This window comes from Vombatus ursinus, unplaced genomic scaffold (genome assembly GCF_900497805.2).
Source record: "Vombatus ursinus unplaced genomic scaffold, bare-nosed wombat genome assembly UNPS02014775.1, whole genome shotgun sequence".
In the NCBI taxonomy this organism is placed as follows: domain Eukaryota; kingdom Metazoa; phylum Chordata; class Mammalia; order Diprotodontia; family Vombatidae; genus Vombatus; species Vombatus ursinus.
The window spans coordinates 16960307-16987831 of NW_020954553.1; the positions used below are offsets into that span (position 1 = coordinate 16960307).

General features: G+C 38.3%; 1 protein-coding gene across 1 annotated transcript in view; it reads left to right on the plus strand.

Moving 5' to 3' along the window:
• Positions 1–27525, plus strand: part of LOC114044784 (NACHT, LRR and PYD domains-containing protein 12-like) — a 77973-nt gene that overhangs the window by 12874 nt on the left and 37574 nt on the right. Inside the window, 6 exon segments of the mRNA XM_027864469.1 lie at positions 6630–6780; positions 8939–8983; positions 17817–18980; positions 18983–19225; positions 19228–19450; positions 21907–22077. Of these exon segments, the coding sequence (XP_027720270.1) occupies positions 6630–6780; positions 8939–8983; positions 17817–18980; positions 18983–19225; positions 19228–19450; positions 21907–22077 (1997 nt within the window).

The following is a 27525-nucleotide window of genomic DNA, read 5'->3' on the forward strand; positions in this document are numbered from 1 at the left end:
TAGTTTTGCTGGGTAAGTGATTTTTTGTTGTAATACCAGCTCCTTTCCTTCTAGAATATGGTATTCAAAGCCTTCTGCTCCTTTAATGTAGAAATTGCTAAATCTTGTGTAATCTTGACTGTGGCACCATGATATTTGAATTATTTCTTTCTGACTGTTTGTAGTATTTTCTCTTTTACCTGGAAGCTTTGGAATTTGGCTATAATTTCAACTTTACCCTCTAGTTCTAGCATGTCAGCACAGTTTTCCTTGATAATTTCTTGAAATATGATGTTCAGGCTCCTTTTTTTATCATGTTTTCAGGTAGTTCAATAATTCTTAGATGATCTCTCCTGAGTCTATTTTTTCAGGTCAGTTGTTTTTGCAATGAGATATTTCCCATCAATGGGAAAATGACTGGACAAGTTGGGTTATAAGATTGTGATGGAATACTACTGTGTTATAGAAAATGACAAGAAGGATACTTTCAGAAAAACCTGGGAAGACTTACATTAACTAATGTAAAGTGAAATGAACAGAACCTGCAGAACATTATAAACAGTAACAGCAATATTATACAATGATCAACTGTGAATGGCTTAGCTGTTCTCTCAATACAATGATCCAAAACAGTGCTGAAGGACTTATGGTAAAATGTTATCTACATCTAGAGAAGGAACTGATGATGTATGAATGGAAATTGGGGAACACTTTTTTTTTTAAACTTCCTTCATCATTTTTTTTGGTCTTTTTTTTTTGCAACATGGCTAGTATGGAAATGTATTGCATGACTACATATGTATAATCTATATCAACTTGCTTGCCTTCTCAAGAAAGGGGGAGGAGAAGGTGGGAGGGAGAGGATTTGGAATTCAAAAAAATTTTTAAATGAATAAAAAATGTTTATTCACATGTATTTGAGGAAAAATATAATTAAAATTAAATTAAAATAAAATATTTTAAATTTAAAAAATAAAGTATCTGAAGGCACATAGTACTGTGTTTATAATAGAAGAGGGAAAATCATAATTTAAAAAAATATTAGCAACAAATGGAAGAAAATATAAACTTAACTCTCATAACTTTAGATGTGAATAGATTGCACAGTTTAATAAAAACAAAAGGGTGACATTGAATAAGACAACAAAAACACATACTCTATAGTGTACCAGAAACATATTTGAAAAAAGGCATACACAAAATAAACTGAAGAGCTAGAAAAATATATCATGCATCAAGTGAACTTAAAAAAAAGCAAGAGTTAAAATCTTGTTATCTAATGAAAAAAGAAATCAAAATTAAAGTTAAAATATTTATTTTGAGTAAGACTGCAATAGAATATGCATTTATCTCACCATCATATGGAATTTTTACAAAACTGACCACATAGTAGGGCACAGAAATATTGTAAACAAATATAAAAAGGCAGAAATAGTTCATATATCCCTTATAGATCATGAAACAATAAAATAGATTTACAGTTTATAAAAAGAGGATATAATTATACCCTCTTTACTATCTTTGCCCTTTATTTCTATCTTGCCTTTTCTGTCTATACCATTAGTTTCTTTCTCTTATCTTATTGCTGTTGGTAGCATTTCCTAGACTATACCAAATAAAAGTGGGAAGAATGCTTATCTTTGCTTCATTCCCATATTTATTGGAAAGGGTTCTAATGTATCCCCATTGAATATGATGTTTGCCTTCAGTTTTCAATAGATGCTTTTTATCATAATTAAAAAGGCCCCTCTATATTTATTTTTTGTATAGTTTTTAGCATAAAATAGTGCTATACTACATATGGTTTTGAATATTTTGATTTTTAATGATTAATTTTATTGATTGTTTTCCTAATATAAAACTGTCTTAATATCCCTGGTATAAATCTTACTTGGTCTTAATGAATGATTTCTTGGATAAATCACTGGTATATTTGACAGGATTTTTAAAAAAATAGTAAATACTCATTGGTGATATTGGCCTATAGCTTTTTTCTTCATTTTATATTACCCTGGTTTAAGTGTTAGGACTATATTTGTCTCATAAAAAGATTCTGATAGGATATGCTCTCAATTTTTTAGAATAATGAATAATAATTTTCTTTAAAAAAGTTTGGCAGAATTTCCCCATGAATCCATAAGGATGAATATTCCCCACTTTCCACCCCCGGTAGTTTCTTTACAGATAAACTAATTTCCTTTCCTTTTTCAATCTTCCTCACCCAGTACTAAGATGGCAGCCTGTTTGTATCCTTCTACTCACTGAATTTTTTGTTGGCATTTTATATTTGGTATGGGAAATTATATATGTGTATGTATATATAGCACCTGCATGATAGCTATAAGTGTATATATATATATATATATAGTTACAATATACTTGTACATGCATACATATACATATATATACATACATATACACACATATATACATACATATTATATATATATGTATATATGTGTGTGTATATATATATATACATATATATGTACTTGGAAGTCACTGACAATTAGAAATGAGGGGCTGCAAGCTGGAAAGTAGGCAGCCAGGAAGGCAATGGCATACTGCAGCAAAGAAGAAAAAAGAGAGAAAGAAAAAGAGAGAGAGTTAGAAAGAGGATCAGTTATCAATGGAGCAGTAAAGCAAACAACCATAGTAACACAGTGTTCAATAAAATCAAAGGTAAGTTACTTGAAGGAATCACTATTTCATATTTACTCATGGCACAATTGGATAGCTGTCTGGCAGAAATCAGGTTTGGATCAACACTTCATAATAACTCCAATACTATTCAATCCAATCCAACCAACACAATATCTATATACATATGTATATGTGTATATATGTATATATGTATATATATACATATATATGAAAAGTGAATTGTCAATCCTAAAGTGCAACATAAATGCTAACTTGTTTTAATTTTTGTAATTTTTATGTAAGCTCCCCAGAAAATCATTCAAAAAACCAGATGAATGTTCCCATATGAACTTCAGACAAAGATGTGAAAGATTGTAGAGGAGTGTAGGTCTCCCACAAATACCTCAAAAAAGATCTAAAATGAAACCAGCAGTCTCCACCTCCAAGAACCACCATATGCTTCAGTACAGTCCAGGGCAAACAGGCACCCTCCAGTGTCCAGACCTCTACATGCTTAAGTGTAGCCTCAGAAAAATGCAGAAATATCCTACTGGGCCTCAGCACATGCCAGATACCACCACTAGGACCACAGCTCAGCACCAGGTAAGTTGATAGACCCCTACAGCCTCCAGCAGCACAAGCAACCCCTGACCCCATCCCTTAACAGCATCAGACATGAGGGTCCCCCATGGGCCTCAGGGGAACATAGGCATGGACTATTTCCCCTAGGAAATAGGAATAGTTTGATCTCCTTTGTTGGTGTTTATGATTTTGATTTCATTTTATTGTATGACTACTATGTAGTCTTGGTGTAGGAACTAATTGTTTTTCTTGGTTTTGGTTAACTCATTTCAACCTGCACCTGTGCTGGAAGATCTTATGATCACATAGTTACATGGCTATATTCTCAGGGGAACATCATTACAACACTAGGTAAACAGCCAGGGCCTACAGCCACTGGCACAAGAAGCCTCAGACAGAACCCCTTCTACCCTGGAAGCAGAGCTCAAATTTAAAAGAAAGGAAAAAGACCAAAAGAATCATCATAATTCCTGAAAACCATGACCAAACAAAAAACTTAGATTTTTAAGAAATCATAAATCAAAATAGTCTTGGACTGTTAGAACTAGAATGCAAAGTGAAAAATATGAAGAATTTCCCAGTCACCCTTTGTAGAAAAAAATGAAAAAAAAAAACAAGGAACATGATACTCAATATAATTCAATGATTAAAAGTCAAATAATAATACTTCAAGAATCCAGAAGAAAGAAATAGTTCAAATACTAAGGAACCACAGACAGGTTCACACAAATCTTGTCAACAATATAAAGAAAAGAAAATCTTGGAATATGATATCACAAACCGCAAAAGAGGCAAGCTTAAAAACCAAAAATAACTGAACCTGAAAAACTGAACATAATCCTGTTGGGGGTGAGGTTGGGGGAGGATGTTGTATTTCTAATAGAATAGAAAATTTTCAAGTGTCTCTTTTTTTAAAAGCCAGATCTGGTTAGAGTCTTTGAAATACAAAAAGAAAAGATAAGAGAAATGTGAGAATTTATAAGGGGCAACATGATGATAAAGTTCTTGCATTCTGTAGAGGGAAAAGACACAAATGTCCCTTCAAGGCCTGGTGGTGGGTTTTGATCCATCTTGTTAAGTTTGAGAAGAAAGAAAAGAAAGGCAAAATCAATACATTACAGAAGAAATAACAAAGCAGGGTTGGGAACTTCCAATTTATCCTAAGTGGTGTATGTGGTAAAGAGGATGGAGGAGGGATATCATGAACTGCATTCATCATCAGTATCATTATAGCATTAATTTTATATTTTGAAGTTTATGAAATGCTTAGCATGCCATCTTATCTGTCCTGAGAACAATGCTCTTAGGTAGGTACTATTATTATTCACATTTTACAGATAAAGAAACTGAAGCTAAGAGAGCTTGAATGACTTGCCCAGGATCACACAGCTAGTAAAAATTTAAGGCAGCATTTGAAACCAGGTCTTCCTGACTCCATGATCAATGCTGTATCCATTGAACTGCCTAGCTCCTACTAAGTGCTCCTGGAATAATACCAAATATTTAGTATGAAAAAGGAATTTAGTAGGTTTTCTGATTTTTTCAATGACCAAGTACCAGTGGGCTTCAGATTTTGAGATAGGATGTAACTGCATCACATAACAAAATTTGTTTAATTAAACACATTTTATTTTGTTTTATTTTGCAATTAATTCTTTAGGTGAGAGTGAAAGCTGTATTACCAGAATCATCATAAAGATTCAGAAAATCTATTCTGTGATGTTTTTGGCTAAGGGGATCATACTATCTACCTCACCCTAGAAGTACTTTACCTCTCACTTAAGATATCCATCTGGTCATTTTGGAATACTTGACTCAAATTTTTCAGCAGATTTTCCTGCATGCGTGGCTAATATCAAGATTATCATATCCTTAGGAATGGGAAATGAGGCTAGAGATCCTATGTGCACAGGAAAAAAAGAAAAGAGAAAAAAGACCAGTTTCTCTCTTATAGGATAACAGCTAAAATCAGGCTATTATTGGTCAATGAGCTTTGGGAACAGATTTTCTGTTATGCAAGTGACATCAATACTGAGCGTTCAACTTTAGCAAAGTTGGGAGACCTCAGAATGAGGAACAGCACATCTAAAAATGTCTCTGACACAGGAAAAGATGGCATTTGTATTTCACTCACTAGAGAAATGAACATACAAGTTTTTGGAAGAATGATTTGGCTAAATTTTTTTAAAGATTTTTAAATCTTTAACTTTTAGTCCAAATTAAGAGTATGCTCAATTTTTTTTGGTTAATGTGAAAGAATGTTGCTAGTAGTGTAAATATTTATGTTGTCTATGTTTTGAAGTCCAGCTGGTGCTGGAGGACTACCTCAAGGCTTGTTTAAATTACCTTGGCAAAGGATTTGCCTCAGAAACACATAAGCAAAATACTTTTGAGGAAAAAAAAGGTGAAATTTCATTTTAAGAATTTGGTTTACCTGACTTCTGTGTGAATCATTTTGAATTATTTGGCAGAACTTAATATAAATTAGAAGCAGAGTCACTTGAAAAGAATTAGATTATATCCTGCATTTACGAATTCTTAAAAACCATATTGGAAATGTTTATTTGACAAAATGAGAAACTGTCTGTAAACCTGGAAGTATCAGCTCTAACCACCTAAAAGCAAAGTTTTACAAGTTTGACATGTATATGTATATAAAAAAACAAAATATGCACTAATTCACAAAAGTGATTCATGGGGGTGGGGCTTGAAGATGGGGAAGAGACAAGCATACTACACATGAAAACAATTTGAAATGAGATTTGAAAATAGAGAAGTTTAAGAAATGAATTTCTGAATTCAGCCAGTATAGAATGACAAAATTGGTATAGGATTTTTGTGTATATTTTTTTCTGAGTAGATGATCTGGAGATGCATTCAACTGGATTAATATCATTTCACTGGCTGCATGTTATGATCTTTTCTTTGTTCAAGATTCTTATAAATGTTACCGCAAATCATCTTGCAGTGCAGAATCATGTCCAAGGATATGTAGGGGATCATTCCAGTTTGAACACCTCTCTCTCTAATGTAGAAAGGGCTTTGATATTGAATAATGATAATTTAAATAAAATTGTTTCTGGCAGACTTGTGTCTAAAATATATAATATCACTATTTTTTTCCCTCAATAGGACTAGACTGTAAGGGGCTTTAAGTGCCAAACACTGGCAGTTATAATTCACCCTTGAGGCAATAGAAAGCCACTGGAGTTTTTGAGCAGTGACACAGACAGACCTGTTTTAGGAATATCACTGGCAGCAGCCATGGGGAGGATAGATTGGAGAAGTAAGGGACCTGAAGTGTAGAATTGAATTAGGAGGCTATTGCCTATACAGGTGAGGAAGAGGATATGAGAGACTGAATTAGGGTGGTGGTTGTAATAATACAGAGCAGGAGAGAGATGTGAGAATTGCTGTGGAGGTAGAAACATCAAGACAGCCATCTGGACCAGGCCGATCGCACAAAACTTGCCGATCTCCTGGTTAGTTCTCATGGACAGCTAACGGCCTGGAAGATGGCTCTGCGCATTTGGAAGAAGATGGGTAGGAGGGAGCTGTGCGAACGAACCAGGAACGGTAACGGTCCTCCTGAGGGCTGAGGCTTCTCCAGCCAACTTGCGCAGTCCCCCGATTCCTTCCTTCCGCCTTCCCTATTTCCTTCCATCTTTTCTCCCTCTGTTCCTTCTTTCTTTCCTCCCTTCCTCTTTCCTTCCGTGGAATTCTTTTTCTAGGGCTTCTCCCAGACCAAAATTACCTTATATTCACTCTGCATAGATTTTGTGTCTACAAGTAATTTCCTGTTAAAGAATGTAAGCTTCTTCAGCTTCAGCACTATTTCATATTTACGTTTGTATCCCCAGTACCTAGCCCAATGTTTGCACATCATACGTATTTGATAAGTGCTTATCTAATAATTTCTGACTTTTGACTTTAGAATTAAGAGGATCCCATTGGATTACAGGACATAGGGCTGAGATAGGGAGGGAGGGTTATTACTATGCTTTTCCCTAACAGTGAAGATGGGAGGAGTGGAGTTCAGTCACTGTTCCCTGACACTGGAGAGGAAGAACATCTGGGCCATGAGGAGAGTTAACTGGTGGCAAGAGAGTGTTCAGGAGGGGCCAATAGGTGGGGGAAGGAATTGAAGAGAAAGGGAGATGGTTGATCTGGGAGAATGGAGCTAATGGAGGAGATTTCAGCAGTGTCCTCAACTGAGGAAAGGAAAAAAGGGAAGTGGGGACCAGTGGAGAAAGAAGGAGATGAAATGAAATGGGTCAGTTTTTGATCAAGTATTGTATCTCAGCACAAGGAAAATGACCCACTAAAGATCATGATTAGAATGCCAAATTTAAGACAATTTCCTGGAGTCTTCTGAGTCAGGGGAAAAGGTGGAAGTTCTTTTCTTTTTGGAAATGAGTGCTCAATAACAAGAAGTCCATCCGATGGCATGCGCAAAAGCAAGGATGAGAAAGAAGTTGGTTCTATTAAAGAACTTTTTGTTGTTGAGTCATGACTCCTCCTGATCCCATATGGGGTTTTCTTGGCAAAGATACTGGAGTGGTTTGCCATTTTGTTCTCCACTTCATTTTACTGATGAGGAACTGAGGCAGACAGCATTAAGTGACTTGCCCAGGGTCACATAGCTACTAAGTGTCTGAGGCCAGATTTGAACTCAGGAAGATGAGTCTTCCTGACTTCAGGTTGAGTGTTCTATCCATTGTGTTCCCTAGCTGCCCTAAACCTTAATGGGTCACTACCAAAAGGTTACCCCATAGGCTGGCACCCACTCCGGCCTGGGACTTGATATTCAGGTACCATGGATCAGGGAGGAGAGAATAAACATGAAACAGCCAGAATTGTCATTTAAAGCTTTAAAGTGGACACAATGGCTTAGGATCTTTAAAACAGTGGTGTGATATTTGTGACCCCATCTCTCACTGGGTTTCCCAGACTAGTTCAGCCTTACCAGAAAACACTGAGGTCTAAACCATAAGCTCTCTGTTCACTTAAAACTTCCTTTAAGAGTCCTGGTGTATGCTGAACAATTTTACCCACTTAATATCTGTCTCCTGTTTGAACATCTGAAGTCAATTATTAAAAAAGTTAAAACTCCTCCTTTATTCACCTACAATTCAAAGACAAGAACCAACAGGAAAACAACATTAAACCAAGCTTCTACTCAGCTGGAGATAAGAGGGTGCTAGATCCTCTCCTTTCCTCCACCTGGGCAATGCAGAAGATCCTCCCACTTCCTGGAGACCTAGATCCAGTTCCACTTCCTTCAAGAAGTCCTCTCTCTCTCTCTCTCTCTCTCTCTCTCTCTCTCTCTCTCTCTCTCTATCTCTCTCTCTCTCTTTCCCTCTATCTCTCTCCCTCTCTCCCTCCCTCCCTCTCTTCCCCACCCCTTGAACTCCTGGTTCTCTACATGTATTTGGTATAGGACTGCCTGGCACATAGTGCTTAATAAATGTTGGTTGCTTAATTGACTCACTATCCCATATAGTTAACCTACCAAAGTTTACAAATTATATTATTCTGCTTGTGTCAGTCAAAAAGCCTTATTTGTGGAGTCTGTGGTTCTGAGACCCCAGCATGTTTCATTCCAACTCCTCAAGGCCAAACTGAAATCTGCTCCCTAATGCTGTCCTTCAGCTCCATTCCTACTTTCAGCTCCCAACTATCTACTTATGCACCAGATGGGTCTCTCATTATCTTCTGGTTTTCTTTCCCACAGAGGATCTTGGATCAGTTCCTGCTCCAGTTCTTCCAGCCTGCTCAGGTCAGTAATCACTGTCAATGTAGAAGTCTAGCCTCATTTTTTTTTTCATTTGTCATCCTGTACCTCATATTTTCTATCAATGGGGTCCCAACAGTAAAATTTAAGGGGATATGCTGTAGGAACCTGGACCATTTCCCCAACCATTAAGTAAATTAAAGTCTTGTGGGTTTTAGCAGATAATTTGCCTCCTAGGAGGGCAAGATGGAAAAATGCTGGTAGTGCCTTTGTTTAGTAACAGGGTGAAATGGTCAGACCTACACTGTATTGATGCTAGACGTAATAAAGAAATGCTAGAGTTTATTGATGAGGAAAATAATATGATCAGATGTGTGCTTTAGTAATGTCACTTTTGTTGTAGTATAGTAGATGGAGAATGGGGAGATTTGAGATGAGATATTGACTAATTAGGAGGCTAATGTAATAGTGCAGGAGAGATAGCATACTCCTAGATCTAGTGATGCTGACCTAGTTTTTTCCATGAATAAGACACTCCATTTCTAGCCTTTTGGAATTTTCTCTGGCTGTCCCCCATGCCTGGAATACTCTTCCCTCATCATCTCCTCCTACTGATTTCCCTGGCTTGTTTTTAGTACCAACTAAAATACCATCTTTTACACTAAAGTACTCCTGACACCTCTTAATGATGGTGCCTCCCACGTCTTAATTATCTTCTATTTAGCTTGTGCATACCTCATTTGTACCTATTGATTTGCTCTTTTCCCCAACTGTTCTGTGAGGGAAATGACTGTCTTTTGCTACTTTTTGTGTCCTCAGTGCTTAGCATAGTGTCTGATATATACTCTATACTTAACAAATGTTTATTGACTGATTAATAAAGATTCTTATACATATGTGTGTGTATTATATATATGTATATATATATGTATATACACTTAAGCATGGACATGAAGTACACACACATATATACATAAACCCTGACATACATAAAAAATACATTTATACCCATATATACAAATTCACTCATGGCTCCCAGAAAATCTTTCCAGGTTACTTTATGGTTCATACTGTTTCGCAAACTATAGCTCATGACTCCTTCTTCATTAATATGTTTACTTTTACTAATCATCAAAATTATATGTTTAGTTTAAATCAAAGTCACTCAAAGAAGTAATATAGAGCAAATGTATCAAAAATGTGGCCCTCAGGCTGCATGCAGCCTACAACACTCCTGAGTGCAGCTTGAAACAGATGAAAATAGTACTGGGAAATATTTAAGTAAATATATTAAAATATAACAAAATACAGATAATATTGTATTTTAAAATTGGCATAGAGATCCTTATGTGTGCAGACTAGTAGCCCCCATTTCTATTTCTGTTTAACACCACTAATGTAGAGGGAACTCATTCTCCTACAAATAGAAATCCTCAGTCAGAAGAGTAAAAATGACTAAGAATTGTATATGGGATATGTACACATGGGGATACATTTGATCAGAGCCTACGTATTAAGGGATAGTTAACATTATGCTGAGACCTGCTGGTGTCTTCTGGAGGTGTCATTGATAGCTCTAGTGCTACTCTCTGCCAAATCTTCACTTTATTGGGTGCCATATCTCCAGGGCACCTTAATGAGTGGTGTAGTTCCACTTTAGCTAGTCTTCAGCCCTCCAGCTATCTTTCTGGCTACCTAATACAGTTTGACCACCTTATGCAGCATCTAGTTGGTATGGTGGATGGGGTGCTGGACAAAAAGAAAATCACTAAATGGTAGAGATCCTGTGACTCCTGATGGTCTTTTCCTGTACTACCCCTGAGAGTGTTAAAGGCAGGATTGAAGCCAGATCTCTCCTGACTCCTTGTCCAGTGCTGCCTTTCTAGTGCTCCTTTTCTCTTCTATTACTGCTTTACCTTTTCACTTTTCATTGTGACCCACCTCCAAAAGAATAGGATAAAATTGAAAGCACACCCAGAGAAATAATAAACACAAAAATTTTAACAAGAACATGAGGCAACACACAGAGTCTACACTTTGTCTATTATGCAAAAATATTATCAATGTGATTAGTTGCACCATACTTCCCTATGACCTAGCAGTCAGTATAATAAAGTCAAGTTCTGAAATTTCTTGGGGAGTCAAGGGAGGAAGGGAGCAGCAGAAAAGGATGAGTAACTACACAGTAGTTAGGCTGAAGATCAACTGTGCCTTGGCCAATACCCTAACTCCCTGGAAGGAAGAGGCCACCAAGAATCTTCCAGGAGAATGCAGAGTGCATCCCAGTTCATCACCTGAAAGAAGAGTTCCTCCATGCAAAAACCTGAGATGCACTGGGGACAGATTCAATCAGTCCCATATGGAACATATGCACTAATTTCTGTCTTTCCACAAGCCATGAAAATTTATGACCTTTTTTCCCCCAACCTGGATATAAATATAGATATATTTTAGTGATAGATACACACACATATGAGAAATCAGAATAAAGGTTAAATATTATTAAATGCATAGGAGGAAAAACCAAGAGAAAGCAGTGTTTTAGAATTGAGGGGAAGAGAGATTATCTAGAAGGAAAATGGTGGTTGGAAGTGTCAGAAGTTTCAGGGAAGTTAAGTAGAAATAGGGCTAAGAAAAAAGGTTATTACAGCAGCAGGCATAGCTTGTACATACCCAGGCCTAGCTTCATACCATCCAAAGAAGAGGGGCATACATACACACATCTTCACATACATCCACACAGAAACATACATACACAGGACCAACATAGGAAAACCTGTCCTATGTCTGATTGTCACCTACAGAGGTCTAATGGGTGCTGTGGTCGTGCCATTGGCAAAGAGAATTCAAGGTGCCACTTGTCACTCAGGGATTATGTTGTATGTCAGTCATGAGATCTGTGCCCAAGTGCTGGATGCCTCCCATGACTTCTCTTAGTCTTAGAAGTCCACCAGAGATCTTCGTTGGTAGTGGAACTTCATCCCTGTGACAAGGCTATCAATCTATCCTAGACACTCTCACAAAGACAGATCCTTTTGGTTTCTCTCCTGGTTCTCCAGGAGAGGTGTACCTGCTACACCAAGACTATTCTCCCTTAGATAATGATGGCTCTCATGAAACATTCTTATTGTTTGTTTGTCATCAGAGTTTTGTTCTACCCTGTTGATTAATCTCCATGTTAAGATTCATCATGCTACTACTCTCTATCCCTGGCAATCCAGAGCCTCCAAGAACATTGCTTGAATAGGTGGATAATTGTTGCTCCAATTAATAACAAATTCTCAATTGTTCATGCTGGAAACATATGATTTCCTTGCTGTTACCTTCTATCCATATGTGGCTTACAATATAATCTTGAGAGTAGGGATTGTTTTAGTCTCTGTCTTTATAGGTTCAGCACCTAGGACAGAGCCTGGCAAATAGTACCTGCTTAATAAATACTCTTTTCTAGATTGATCCCAGGTCCATTACATCTCTAAATGTTGTGGGTTTGGGATGGGGGAAAGCCCCTTCGGGAAACAAATGGTGCCCGCCATAACTAATAGACATTGTCATAGCAGTAGTTATAGGAGCATGTAGTACGGATTTAGAAGGGCCTTGGAAAAGGGATTAGTCTCACATGGCCTAGCATAAAAATAAACACACACACCAAAGATCTCACTGCACTAAATTGAAGAAACTATAAAACCTGAAGCCCTGTTCTTTACCCAACTCAATTCTACAAATAGTTATTACAAACCTACTGTGTATTAGGAACTAAGATACAAAGACAAAAGAAAAACAATTCTTTTCTTGCTGGCCAAGTCTTTTCACTTATCCCTTAGACTATTTTTTGACATTGGCACTAACACTGCTTCTGATTCCAACATTATCATCTGCTCCTGGTCCCCCAGGTCAGGAAGCTGTTTCCTAGTTTCCAGCAGTGAATTGTATGTTTCCGACCCCTTCCTGTTATATATTCATATGTTCACACAGATCTCTGTATGAACATACCACACCCTCTTCCCCATCTGTCTGTCTCTCACAAATCTCACATTACATACATTTAAATGTATTCCTACTTTCACACACTTTTCCTCACACACTCATACATGCATATGATATACACATATAAATATGTTTGTATATGTATATAAATGTATGTATTCACAGTCACTACTTATTACACCAAAATATTTCCTTTGTTCCCTCCCTTCTTTCCTTCCTTCCCTCCCTTCTTTCCTTCCTTCCCTCCTTCTTTCTGTCCACATAGGGTATCATACCCTATCTGCAGGTGTTCGGCCCAAAAGGAATGTAAATTTTATTCTCTGAAACTTTTTTTCTCCCTTAAAGACCAGCCTTAACCTCAAATTCCTGTGGCTCTCATTGATTGGCCAACAATAGGTCTCAGGCCGAGCTCTACTTGGTCATTGTTTGGGCCCTGATTGGCCCAGAATGAATGTAAATAGCAGTTGTTTCTGTTTTGTCCAGAAACCTAAAGGTCTTCCCAAACCAGATCTATTTTTTTGCCTCATTTCTTATTAAGCCTTAATGACTGAATGGGTATTGCCTCAGTCAAACTGAGACCTGTTAAAGACCTTACCTTGAAAAGGCTAAGGCCCCTCACTGCATCCTAGGCCTTCTCCAGTCATCCTGATCTATATCTCATCACTGGACCCAGATGGCTCTAGAGTACAAAGTGAGACTGGTGACTTTGCACAGCCCTCCCTCACTTATATCCAATTCACTTGCATGTCATGGCATCACCTCCCTGATGTCATGGTCCTCTTCAAAAAATGAAGAACAAACAGCAACCTCTGTGTTACTCTAGACTGTAAATTTGGTCATACAGTACTTAACTTTTTCTGCTCCCTTCTTGCTTTTCAGCTTTTGTTTATCTGCTCCCTAGGAGGAGGGTTGATAGTTTAAGGTGTGATTTTTTTTTTTGGCTCCCCGCACTAGTTCCTCCCATACCCCCTTTTCTAGGAAACAATGAGTAAGGTTGAACTCCTAGGGGAGTGAGCTATCTTCCCAGACCCACTCTTGCATTCTGCCCTAACTTAGATTCCTCTACATTTTTAGCTATCCCCTGGTCTCTTTATATTTAAGGGGAAAAACAAAACAAAACAATCAGTCTAGAAGAAACTAATTACCAATATTACTGGTTCTTAATATATAGGTATAACTAATATAGTGGTACAGAAGAGGTTGGGTAAGAAATAGACCTCAAATATAAAGGGACCAGGGATTGGCCAAAAATGTAAGATTTAAATTAAGGCAAAAAGTCAGACCTTTGTTGGAATGATAAGAATTTGCCTGAGAGCTTCAAACTGTTGTGATTGTACTAATAACTTTCATCTGACACAAATTCAGTAAAACAGCTGAAGTATATCCATGAGGGCTTGGGGGAAGAGCATCGTTTCATCTCTAGGCTAAAATTCAACCTAATTGTCATGACAAGTTGTGGATGGTTAAATCTCCCTAGAGAAGAGGAATAGGAAGGACAGGGCAGTAGTCACAGAAAAGATCATGTCCTAAAGCAGTCCCAGAGAGGAGATAGGAAAGGCCTGGGAAAGCTTCAGTGCTATCCTGTCCAGCATCAAAGAGAGAGTAGAAGGGCTAGAGTACTGGCTGGCCAACACCACTCTGATACCCAAATGTTAAGCAGAAGTGAGCTTCCTTCTTGGTCTCCTCATTATTAGGATTCTCCTTTGTTTAATGCCTTGAAGCTTCTTCTATGCAAGCAGGCTGCCCCTCCCCCCAAGACCGTATTTCTGGAGATCTGGGGAGTAAAAGAACCTTGAATCTTCTGTTGAGTAAGAGTAAGTCTGGGGATACAACTCAATCTCATTGGAGTTCATCTTTGCCTGTTATGTCCTAAAAGCCACTATGCTCTTCAAGCAGCCTCTGTGCTTGGCATGTGATAGATACTTCATAAATGCCTATTGACTGCTGCTTTTTGATTTTAGGATAAGAAATTCCTACTGGGTTATAGTCATGTAATAGGGCTGAGAGAGAGTGGGAGGGTCACCTCTATGTTTTTCCCTAACAATCAAGTGGGAGGAGTGGAGTTCAGTTACTATTCCTTGATACTGGAGAAGAACATCTGGGCCATGAAGAGAGTTTGCTGGTGACAAGAGAATGTTCAGGAGGTGCCAGGAGGTGGGGGAAGGAATTGAAGAGAAGGGCAGATGGTGGATCTGGGGGAATGGAGCTAATAGGGGAGATTTCAGCTGTGGTTGAGGAAAGGAGAAAAGAAGGGGCCAGTGGAGAAATGAAAAGAGTCAGGCTTTGATCAGGTATTTTATCTCAGCATGAAGAAAATGTTCCAGGAAGAGAATTCTTAAACCGCTGAATTTTTAAAATTTTTTTTTATTAATTTATTTTGATTTATCAATAATCACTTCCATATGCTTTTTAGTTTAAATTTTTTCTCCCCCCTCCTCCCCACTACCCTCCCCAAGACAGCACACAATCTGGTATAGGCTATACATATACATTCAGATTAAACATATTAAACTGCTGAATTTAAGAGAATTCCCTGGAGTCTTTGCTGAGTCTGGAGCAGGGATGAAAGTTCTTTTCTTTTTTAAAATGAGTGCTGATTAGGGGCAGCTAGGTAGAGCAGTGGATGGAGCACCGGCCCTGAGGTCAGGAGGACCTGAGTTCGAATCCGCTCTCAGACCAAACACTTGACACTTACTAGCTGTGTGACCCTGGGCAAGTCGCTTAACCCCAATTGCCTAAAAAAAAAATGAGTATTGGTTATATAGCAAAGACTAGGCAGAGGAACAGGATTAAAAGCAGTAACTTTTTTGTTCAGTGGCTTTTCAATTGTGACTAACCTTTTGTGAGCCTATTTGAGGTTTTCTTGGCAAAGATAATGGAATAGTTTGCCATGTCCTTCTGCAGCTCATCTTAAAGATCAGGAACTGAGGCAGACATGGTCAAGTGACTTGGGCAGGGTCCCACAGCTAGTAAGTGTCTGAGGCCTATTTTGAACTCAGGAAGATAAATCTTTCTGATCCCTAGCCCAGTGCTTTATATACTGTGTCACTGCTGCCCCAGCACCAACTTGCTCTTTTGTGATCTACACAAAGCTTTGGGACTTTTTCAAATAATTTTTACTAGTGTCTTTTACATCCCCTTAACTTATCCTAATACCTGGATATATAGATCTGGGTATCATTTATGTAGGTAGAATATTTGAACCTTTTGAGAAAGGGCTTATATTTATCATGTGTCAGTCAGCCTATAGGTATTTATTAAGTACTTACTGTATACTACTGTGCTTAAGGCTGGAAATACAAACAAAAGTAGAAAGTCTCTGCCCTCTAAGAGCTTACACTCTAATAGGGGAATGAGGCACATAAAAAGAAACTAAAAAGTTGGGTTTGGGGGAAGATACTTGCTTTGGGGCATGTCAGAGAAGGTTCTGAATGTATCCTAGAGGAGAATGAAGAAGTAGCTAGTGTGAGCGCCTTCCTTCAGTGGAAGTTCTTGGAGGAGCCATCCAATCTGAGGAAAAGGCCTTGGAAGTGGAGGGTGCTTCCATTGTGTTGATTCCTTGAAAGGAGTGAGCTCCCGGGATGCAGTGGTTCTTGAGACATGGTAGAGGAAAATCAGAGTGTAGACTGGAGGGAAACGAAGACAGAACTAGGACCAGGGGTAGAAGGTACAGGAAGGCAGTAAAGTGAAGGCTCAGTAAAAGGCAGGACTCCCAACTGCTTAGAGCTGTCCCAAAAGTGAGAAGTAGCCTCGTGACCTGGTAAGTTCCTGTCACTGGTAGCTGTTATGAAGAGCCTGGACAAGCTCTTGTTGGTGATATTATAGAAACTTACTGCCTTGCTTTGCACACCATAGACATGTAATCAGTGTTCATTGAAATGAAAATATGTTGCTGCTCCAAGTAAATACTTGATTTGATAAGCACTAGGGGCACTTTGCAAATGCAGTCACAGGGTCCCTGTCACCAAAGAATGAAGACTAATATAAGGTAGTTAGATCAAAATCAGTGTAACAGAAAGAAAATCTGTAAGATTTGAGAAATCACATGCAGTTGGGATGATCAGATAGTCGGATTTGTCTTGGGTCTTGAGGAACTGACAAGATTTTGATAAAGGAGGAGAGATAGTTTGTGGTGAGCACAAGACATTTCAATTCTGACTGCATTGTCACTGACTCTTCCTTATTCTTGGAATTCTCACCCTCCTCATCCCATCTCCAGGCTCCCCTGGCTTCCTTAAAATCTTAGCTAAAATCCCACCTTCTGCCAGAAGTCTTTCCCAGTGTCCCATTAGTGCTTTCTTGCTGAGATTATTTCTGGTTTATCCTGTTCATATGTTGCTTGTACATCATTGTTTGGATGTCATTTCCCTTCTTAGATTGTGAGCTTCTTGAGGATAGGGCCTCTTTTGTCTTTCTTCATCTCCCCAGCAATTAGCAAACTACCTGCCACATAGTAGGCACTTAATAAGTATTTGTGGAGTTGAATGTGAGTGGCTTAACATTAACTAAGCAGTGGAGGGTAAAAACCTCGTGACATATTTGGGGAAACTGGGAGGAAATAAAGATGGAAGAGTAGGAAGGCCTTGAATTGTGGGATGAACTTAGACTTTATCCTATGGACAAGACAGAGATATTGAAGGCTTCTAGTCAGGAATATGATATTGTCAAGGTTGTGTTTCAGAAAGATCACTTAAGTTGAGGTGCAGGCAGGGTTTGGGGGCTTGCCTTGGACACCAGCGATGTGAGGTGAGAGTAGAGTCGGGGGTAGCACTTCACCTCCATGTGGGCTCTGGGAACAATTATACCCAAACCATTATCTCAGGGTCTTTACCCAAAGATACCCCAGCAAATTTAATCCTGAACATCTCTATTGTGTTTGTTATGACTTTAGATGAAAGAAATAAGTATCTAGAATGAATGAGAGAGAAATTCAAATTCATGAAGGATAAGAACTCTCATCCTGGGGAGCATGAGCTCTTTCACCACCTATTCACACAGCTGCTGCTTCTTCAGGAGTACTGTTACAAGGACCTGAAACAACATTAGCTCCTAGTCCAAGGATGGTTACATGCTAAGGTCATGGAGAAGCAAGGACAGCTTATAGAGGTGTCAGCTTTATTTGACCCTGATCAAAAAGCATGCACCCAACCACCCACTGTTGTACTGCAGGGAGCTGCTGGTATTGGGAAGACCACTCTGGCCATCAAAGTGATGTTGGACTGGGCAGAGGGAAAACTCTACCAGGACAGATTTGACTATATTTCCTATCTCACTTGCAGACAACTGAACCCATTAGGAGAGAGAGAAATCAATTTTGTTGATTTAATTGCCAATTACTGTGGGCCTGGCCCACAGGCTCCCATGACAGAGATCATGACCCAGCCAGAGAGACTTCTGTTCATCATTGATGGTTTAGATGAACTGGAATTCCCTTGTAATGAACATGAATATGATCTGTGCAAAGACTGGAAGCAGCAGAGGCCAGTGCCCATCCTGCTGAGCAGTTTGCTAAGGAAAACCGTGCTCCCTGAAGCCTCCTTCCTGCTCACTACAAGACTCACTGCTCTGGGGAAATTTAGTCCTTTGTTAGAGAATCCACATCATGTGGAGATCCTGGGCTTCTCTGTGAGGCAGAGGAAGGAGTATTTCTGCAAATTTTTTGGAAAAGAGGATTTAGGTGAAAAAGCCTTTTGTTTAGTAGAAGGCAATGTGGCACTGTTCACTATGTGTCGTGTTCCCCTGATGAACTGGATTATCTGCACTTGCCTGAAACAACAAGAGGAGAGAGGAAAAGATCCCATCCAGGCTTTGAAAACTATCGCTGCCCTATACATGTGTTATTTTTCAAGTTTATTCACACCTGATGACAAGAACTTTGTACCTCAGCACCTCAGGGGCCTTTGTAGATTGGCTGCTGAAGGGATCTGGGAAAGGAAACTACTGTTTGAGGAGGAGGACCTGAGGAGGCATGGCTTAGAGGCAGCTGATGTCTCTGCCTTCTTAGACATGAACATTTTTCTGGAAGACACTGACTGTGAAAACTGCTACAGCTTCATTCGAGTTTCCAAGAGTTTTTTGCTGCCATGTTCTTTATGATGGGTACAGCCAAAGAAGGGGCAGAAAGTCCTGACTCTTCCATTCCAGATGTCAAAAAACTTCTGGAGGAGTGTATCCATCATGGTGCCAGCTTTGTGGTCCTGGTGGTGCACTTCCTGTTTGGCTTCCTAAATGCAGAGACAGCAAGGGAGCTGGAGACAAAGTTCAGATGCAGAATGTCCCCAGAAATCAAGTCACATTTATTGCTTGGGTTGAGAGAAAAATCAAAAAAGATGATAAATGTTCCTATTGTTTTGTGCCTGATTTCCTAGAATGGTATTCTCATTTATATGAGACTCAAGACCCTGAGTTTACAACACAGGCACTAGGTAACAACCAAGAAATTTTAGTAAACGTTTCCAACCAGTGTGATGCCCTGAGTGTGGCTTTCTGTATCAAGCACTGCCCTGGGGCACAGAGAATTTGCTTGTGAGTATCTTCTTTTCTTATGTCTTAACAGCCTTTATTAGACTTTTTGCAAACAAACAGAACTGTGGGTCTTTCTTGTTCACTTTTCAGCTTTGGACTTGTGTCTAGCCCAGATTCTCACCCTTATCTTTCTTTGTTTGGGGACACGGAATTTTGGAACACAGGGTGCACCCCCAGGCTTTGTTGGACTTTATCTTTCCTTGTGCCTGTGTGGAAAACTAAGGAGATATTCTTTTCCACCACTTATGTGTTAACCCCTCTAAAAGCACGCCAGATTGAATCAGTGCTATTAAAGTTGTGGTTGGCAGCAAAGAGATCATTGCATAGACGATACTGTCATCTTCAACTATGCCAGGAAAAGAAAAGGACAAAACCTGTGTGTAGATTTCTATATCTAGTTGAGATCATTTAAAGGATATTCTGTTCAGATAACTGAGGTCCTGCAGAGTGGGGAGAAGACCAAGGAGCTGGGAGGGAGGCCCTGGGGGTGGAGTCATGCAAACTTCCAGGTTTGTGTCCAACAGTTTTCTATTTTTGAACAGGAAAGATCCCATCTCTAGGATCTGCTACAAATGCTCCTTCTCTTTTAGGATCTCTGTGGCAGGGGTTGAAAGGTCATAAACTGGTATTGTGGCACCAGTTCTCTGCTTCGAAATCTTTCAGAATGTCCCTGCTTGTGGGAGAAAAGCAGGGAGAAGGGAAGGGAGGGAGAGGAGGTCTCATCCCATAGCTGTTAATGATAAGAGCCTGCTTGTCATGTTCTTGGTGGGATTCTAAGATACTCTCTCTTGCACTGTTGATTGTGGGCTCATAAAGGACTACAGTCCTCATGCATGTTCATGGCAGAATTTCAGATTCACCTTCAGCCTCCTCAGCCAGACCCCAGACTCTGAAGCCCATCCTGGTGGTGGAGGGAACAGGCTAATATTCACTCAGGGCCTTTTGTTCATCTCTTCACCCATTGGAGTCTCTTGCACGTCTGAGATGGCTCAGCAGGAAGTGGTTTTCATGCTATAGTAAGTCTTTACAGTGTGTCATCTTGCAAATGTATTTGAAGCTACCTTTTTGTGGGGGGAATAAAAGGTTGTCATTAGTAGCCCCTGCCTGGCAGCTTCATTAGAGTTAACTAGGTAGCACAGTGGATAGACTTGTGATGAATGAAATTTTGGGAAGGCAGAGTTTCTGGGTAATTTATAAATTTTTAATTATGGCTAGCAAATAATTAATAGATTGAGGTCAGTGACCCTCCTGGAAACCAAAGGGTCCCACCCCCACAACTTCCAGTGTTTAAATAGCCTTGGGAGACTGGGTAGACAGTACAAGTAGACCAGTATACATCAACTTTGACAAGTAGAAATCAAGTCTGAATGGTTAACAATTAATAAGAGAATGAATATTATAATGTGAAGTGGGCTTATTTTAATGAGAAACTGGGAGACATGACTCTGACCATTTCACTCTTGGACAAAGAGACTCATCTATACCCAGACCACACCTGCCTCAGGAATCGAGACAAAGGGATCTACCTCCTCCCAGGCTGCTTATGGGATTGAACCTTAATGGGCCCAGAATTTACCTAAATTAGATTTTCTTTAATTAGAACAAAGCTTTCCTAGTTGGGAGGGGTCTTGCCCAAGACTGAGGAGAATGTTATCCCAATCTCATCACCCTTCATGAGAACTGTGCTTTGAGTCAGTAAATAGAAAGGGAAAAAAACCCTGGATCCTCCCCCTCATCTCCATATTAATTGGTTATTAATAATCATTTCTCTCAGACTGCTGGCCTAGGATTCAGGAGGATATGAGTTGAAATGTGTCCTCACACACTCAATAGCCTTGTGACCCTGTGGACAAGTCATTTGATGCCTATCTCAGTTTCTTCATCTGTAAAATGGGGATGATAGCACCTGCCTTCCAGGGTTGTGAGGATAAAGAAGATATGCATCCTCTTATGCCAATAGTAGTTTTCTATTACAAATTCTCTAATTACTGTGCCCTAGAGAGGGCTCTTGGTATAATTAGGTCTCCCCTTATCCTGAAAGACGGAGTCTATCATTATAAATTTTGGGCTTCTGACCATGTTAGATATGTAGACAGGTTTCTTCCTCCTCCACTCAGCCTTACTGATCTAGACATTGGCCTCAGCATTGCCACTGAGCCTGTGGGGGTTGAAGTAAGAAAGACAAGGGGAAAAAGTGGTTAGGAGCAGGGGGCGGGGGTGATATGAAGCTGATGGAACAGGCAGTGGCTATTACTTGGATTTGTTTCAGATACACTGGCCTTCAGAGTTCCAAGCATCTAATGCCACCTGTTCTTAATTCCCTAAGAATTGCTGGAATTTGCTATTGGATCTTTTCATTTGTCCATACACACAAACAGAAACACACATTAATACTGGGAGCAACTTGAGTGCCACTGATACCCACAGTAAAATTACCTTCTAATTTCTCTCTCCAGTTCTTATATTGATGATTTACCTGCTTGTGCTTGGGAAGAACTCTCCTCTGTGGTCTGCGAGAATCAGAACCTGAAACAGCTCAGGTTGTCCAGTAAGACATTTGCTGATAAATGTATGGAAAACTTTTCTGTGGGACTAAGAAATCCAAATTGTAAACTGGAAAAACTGATGTAAGTCTAAGCTGGTCCTATAGCTGGGGTGGCTGCCTATGTGGGAGTGGGGAAAGTGAGGTAAAGAACTAAGGAAGATGTGAAAAATAAGGTTTTAGGAGGAAAAGAAAGGAAGTTCAGAATTTAAATGAGTGGAAAGGTAGGACAATGAAAAGAAGAGTGAGGAAGAAGAGAGAGGGAAAAGAGACATATGATCCTTCTCACCACTGTTATCTGATAGTATTCTAGAAATACTAGTTATAACAATAAGAAAAGAAAGTGAAATTAAAGATAGACACATTAGCAACGAGAAGACTAAGAAAACTCCAGAGTCAGTGAAGAAACTAATTGATAATAAGATCATAGATTTAGAGTTGGAAAGGACTTTGGAGACCATCTAGTCCAACCCTCTGATTTTACAGATGAGAAAGTCAGGCTCACTCACATTAAGTGACTTGCCTAAGGTCATACGGGAAGAATTTAAACCAAAGTCACCTGACTCCAAATCCAAAGCACTTTCTACAGCAGCATCAATAAGGTAACAAGGCACAAAATTTATTCTCCTGCGCATAATGAACAAATCATGTCTTTCTGTAAAGTAGAAACAAAAACCAGGAAGAAACGATGATAAAAGATCTATATATCCAACTTTTATCTCTCTTTTGAGATCTTGCCCTACATTTCAAATTGGACGTTTCAAACCGGATATCCCTTAGGTATCTCAGATGCAACACGTATATATAGGCCACTGGGCTTGGAGTCAGGAATATCTGGGTTCATTTTTTGCTTCAAACAGAACCCTGGACAAGTCATTTAACCACCTTGTGCCTCAGTTTCCTCATCTGAAAAATGAAGGGGATAGACTCCAAGGTCTCTTCCTACTCTAAATTTTCAGAATTCATTAATCCCCCTTCCCCCACCCTCAGTACACACTCCTCTTCCAACTGTTAAGGAAACCACCATTCTTCTAGGTAAGCAGGTTTGTAATCTTGGGGTCATCCTTAGTTCTTCATTCTTCCTCATTCCCTGTATCCAATCAATTACTACATATTGCTGATTGTACTTCCTCAATCTCTCTCATATCCCTACCTTCTTCTCTGCCCACATGTCTACCATCCTAATTCAAACCCTTATAACCTCTCACTTCAATTACAGAAACTGCCTCCAAGTTGATCTCCCTGCCTTGTGAGCATGCATATGTTTGTATGGCTATATGTCTATATGTATGTGTGTCTAAATGTATATGATAAGATCAGAGTATTCTATCTAAATATATGTATGTATGTATATATATGTGTATATATATATACCCACATATATATATATATACACACAAGTGAGTATATATTTGTGTGTATATATTTATATCAATCTATATGTGTACATATATGTATGTGTTTGTGTGTATATGCACACATGTACATGCATACTTCAGATATTTTCTGCTTTTCATTATTTGAATGAAATTTTGATCAATCCACAAGCATTTATTAAACACCTGCTTTTCACTGTGCAGGGTGCTGGAGATAAATGGTAAAAAGAATGGTAAAGAATAAATGGCTACATGGAAACATGATCCAAATGACTAATAGTAAGATAAATATAAATGAAAACCACTCAGGTTTTATTTTATACTATGTAAATTGGTAAATATTACAAAAATATGACAACAGTCAATCTTGGAGATACTTTGTCAATAAAGAAACACTAGTACTCTGTTGGAAGGATGGTGAATTGATCTAACTGTCCTTGGTATCCATTTGGAACTATGCAAAAAAAAATTAGAAATCTTCCATGTCTAATAGAAACATTTTACTCAATTATATACTAACAAAATGATAATTTAGAGGTAACACAGGAATATTTTAAAAAATACAAAAAAAATCCTAGATTAACACAGAAAGAAGTAAACTATTTTAATAATCCATTAGCAGTAAAAAGAAATTCCAAAAGCCATGAATGAGCTTCCAAAGTAAAACTAAACTTCAGGACCAGATGGATACACAAGTGGATTTCATCAATCATTCAAAGAACAATTAATTCCAATAACACATAAAACATTTGCAATAATAAGAAAAGGAAACCTTCCAGTCTCTTTCTCCAATATAAATAAGGTCATAATAACTAAACCAGGGAGAAACAAAGAAGAGAAAGCAATCTGAAGACCATTAACCCTAAAGAACATTGAAACAAAAATGATAAAATATTATAGGTTATAACAATAATAAGATCATAAATTATGACCAGGGTTGGTTCAACATATGGAAGACTAAGCCATGTTAATAATACAGTAATAAAAATCATATGATAATATAAAAAATGCTGAAAAATATTTTGAGTAAATCAGATAATCCTTTTTTCGTTAAAAACTCTAGAAATCATAGGAATCAATGGATTTTTCCTTAGTATAGCAAACTGTCTTTACATCAAAGAACGAGCATTACATACAATGGAGAGTCTTTTCTGTAAGATCAGGGGTAAAACAAGGATGTCCATTATCACCACTGCTATTTAACATAGTGTTAGAGATGCTTGGCAGAGCAATAAGAAAAGAACTGGAGAGAATGTACGTATGCAAGGAGAAAACAAAATTATTCTTTTTGCAGATCATATGATGATGTACTTTCATGACTCTAGAGAGTCAATTGATCTCAAGAGAGTAAAAAATTAATTGAATTAATAACTTCAGCAAAGTTGTAGAATATAAGATCAAATCACATAAATTTTCATTTCTCTATATAATCAGCAAAATACACAAGAAGTGCTAAAAAGAAAATACATTTAAATAACTACAGAAACTATAAAATATTTTAGAGTATGTCTACCAAGATCCACCAAGAGGCCCTATGAATCTCACTACAAATCACTCTTTGTTGAAATAATGGCAGACCTAACAAATGGGAGAAATACTGATATTTCTCATTAGTGGGTCAGACCAATATATTAAAAAAATGACAATATTACCTAAATTAACCTTCTTATTCAGTGCCATGCAATTCAAATTCCCAAAAGAATGTTATTAGAGATATAGAAAAGCAAAATTAAGTTTGTATGGAAGAGCAAAATATCAAGAATATTGTGGGTAATAGTGAAAAAAGTTGGGAGCCTATGCTATGTTCACTGAATAAATTCATCAAGGTGGGACCTGCTTTGTTCACTAATTCCACAGGCTGGAGAAATTCCAATATATTCCTGAACAGGAATCCTCTCAGAATATCCCCGAAACATGATTGTATGCCTCCCCAGTAGAAGACCTCCTGTGATGGGGAAGCCAAGGGCTTGTGAGGCAGTTCCATCTATGTTTGAACAATTTATGTAGTTAGAAAATTTGTCTTGATATAGAACTAAATTCTGGCTCTCTTAAACACACTCTCACACCACTATTTTGTTTTCAGATAGGTAGAGCACATTTCAGACCTCTTCCATGTGACTGACCTTCAGTTACTCCAAGTTATTGGTTCTTTTCCCCAACCTATATTTGTCATTGTCTCTAATCCTCTTGAATTCTTGTCATGCTTTTCTGGACATGCTGTATTGTCAGTCGGCTTCCTAAATGAGGCAAGGATCCATTGGTGGTTAAGAAGAGGGAGGGGGCAGTCCTTTTGTGCACTGCCCTGGTCAAGATACCAGGCCTCTGTAGTCTCATTTGTAGGTTTCACTGCTGCCATTTGTTTGTGTATGATAATTGTTTCTCTTTAACTTCTCCCTGCCCACTGAACCCTCCCTTGAAACTGAGAAAAGCATTAAGCAAAGCCATATGACCCAGCAACAATATCTGTTTTTGTGTATATACCTCATTCTGCTTCCATTGTCTGCCTACTAAGAGGAGCAAATCTGTTTCATTTCTTAGTAATTTAGATTTTTTGTTATAATTACTATCAATTTGACTGTCTTTTATTTCAATGCCACTATTGATCACAATATTGTAACATTGTGGAGGTCGTGTCTTGACTCTGATTTTTAACTCTACATCCCTTCAGAGAAGTCTCCCCACATTTCTCTGAATTCTTAATGTTTTTTGTTTTAAATTTTTATTCATTTTAAATTAAAAATGATAAAAGAAAAAAAAATATTTCCATGTACACAGTAGAACATAAGAGAGGATTCAATTAAAGCAATCACTTTCTATTTCATGAAAACCTATGTAATAAATCCTAGACATTGTTTTCAAAGTAACCCAGCTTTTCTGTGTTCCTTCTAAGTTTTCTTTTGTTCTCTGCTATGTATTTATTTTTTCTCTTTCTCCCCCCTCACCCTAGAGAAGGCTACACTTAAACATGAATATATGTACATATACATGCATATCTACAAACATACACACCTATATGTATATATACACATAGTATGCATGTTATTTTTGTCAGTTCTTTCTCTGAAAGTGGCTAGAATCTTCTTTCATAGGTCCAATTCCTTCCATGTTTTCTAAATCAACCAGTTCATCATTTCTTATATCATAGCAGTATTCTATCACAATCATATCCTATTTGAGAGATTGTCTATGAAAGTTTTTCACCCAATTTTCTGTTTTCTTTTTTCTTTTAATTTTTTTGTTTTATTTGATATTTTTATGGTAATTTTTTATTTATTTTTTTGTTTTCAACATTTACTTCCACAAGATTTTGAGTTCCAAATTTTCACCCCATCTCACCCCTCCCCCCACCCCAAGATGGCATGCATTCTGAATACTCCTTCCCCTAGTCTGACTTCCCTTCTATCTCTCCTCCCCCCTTCCCTTATCCCCTTCCCCTTCAATTTTCCTATAGGGCAGGATGGATTTCTGTACCCCATTTTCTGTATTTCTTATTTCCCAGTTGCATGTGAAAACATTTTTTTAAACGTGTTTTTAAAACTTTGAGTTCCAAATTTTCTCCCTTCCTCCCTCCCCACCCACCCTCATTGATAAGGAAAGCAACTAAATATAGGTTGTATATGTGCAGTTATGCAAAACACTTCCATAGTAGACATGCTGTGAAAAACTAACTCTATTTCCCTTAATCCTATCCCATCCACCCATTTATTCTATTCTTTCTTTTGACCCTGTCCCTCCTCAGAAGTATTTGCTTCTGATTACTCCCTTTCCCAATCTGCCCTCCTCTCTATCATTCCCCTACTCTCTTTTCCCCTTACCCCCCTATTTTTCTGTAGGGTAAGACAGATTTCCACACCCAATTGAGTGTGTATGTTATTCCCTCCTTAAGTCAAATTCTATGAGAATAAGATTCACTCATTCCCTCTCACCTTCCCCCCTTTCCCCTCCACTGTAAGAGTCTTTTCTTTTCTGTTTTTTTTTGTAGGATAATTTAACCCATTCTACCTCTCCCTTTCTCCTTCTCCTACTATGTTCCTCTCTCACCCCTTAATTTTATTCTCCAGATATGACCCCTTCATCTTCAACTCACCCTGTGCCCTCTATCTATCTATCTATCTATCTATCTATCTATCTATCTATCTATCTATCTATCTATCTAT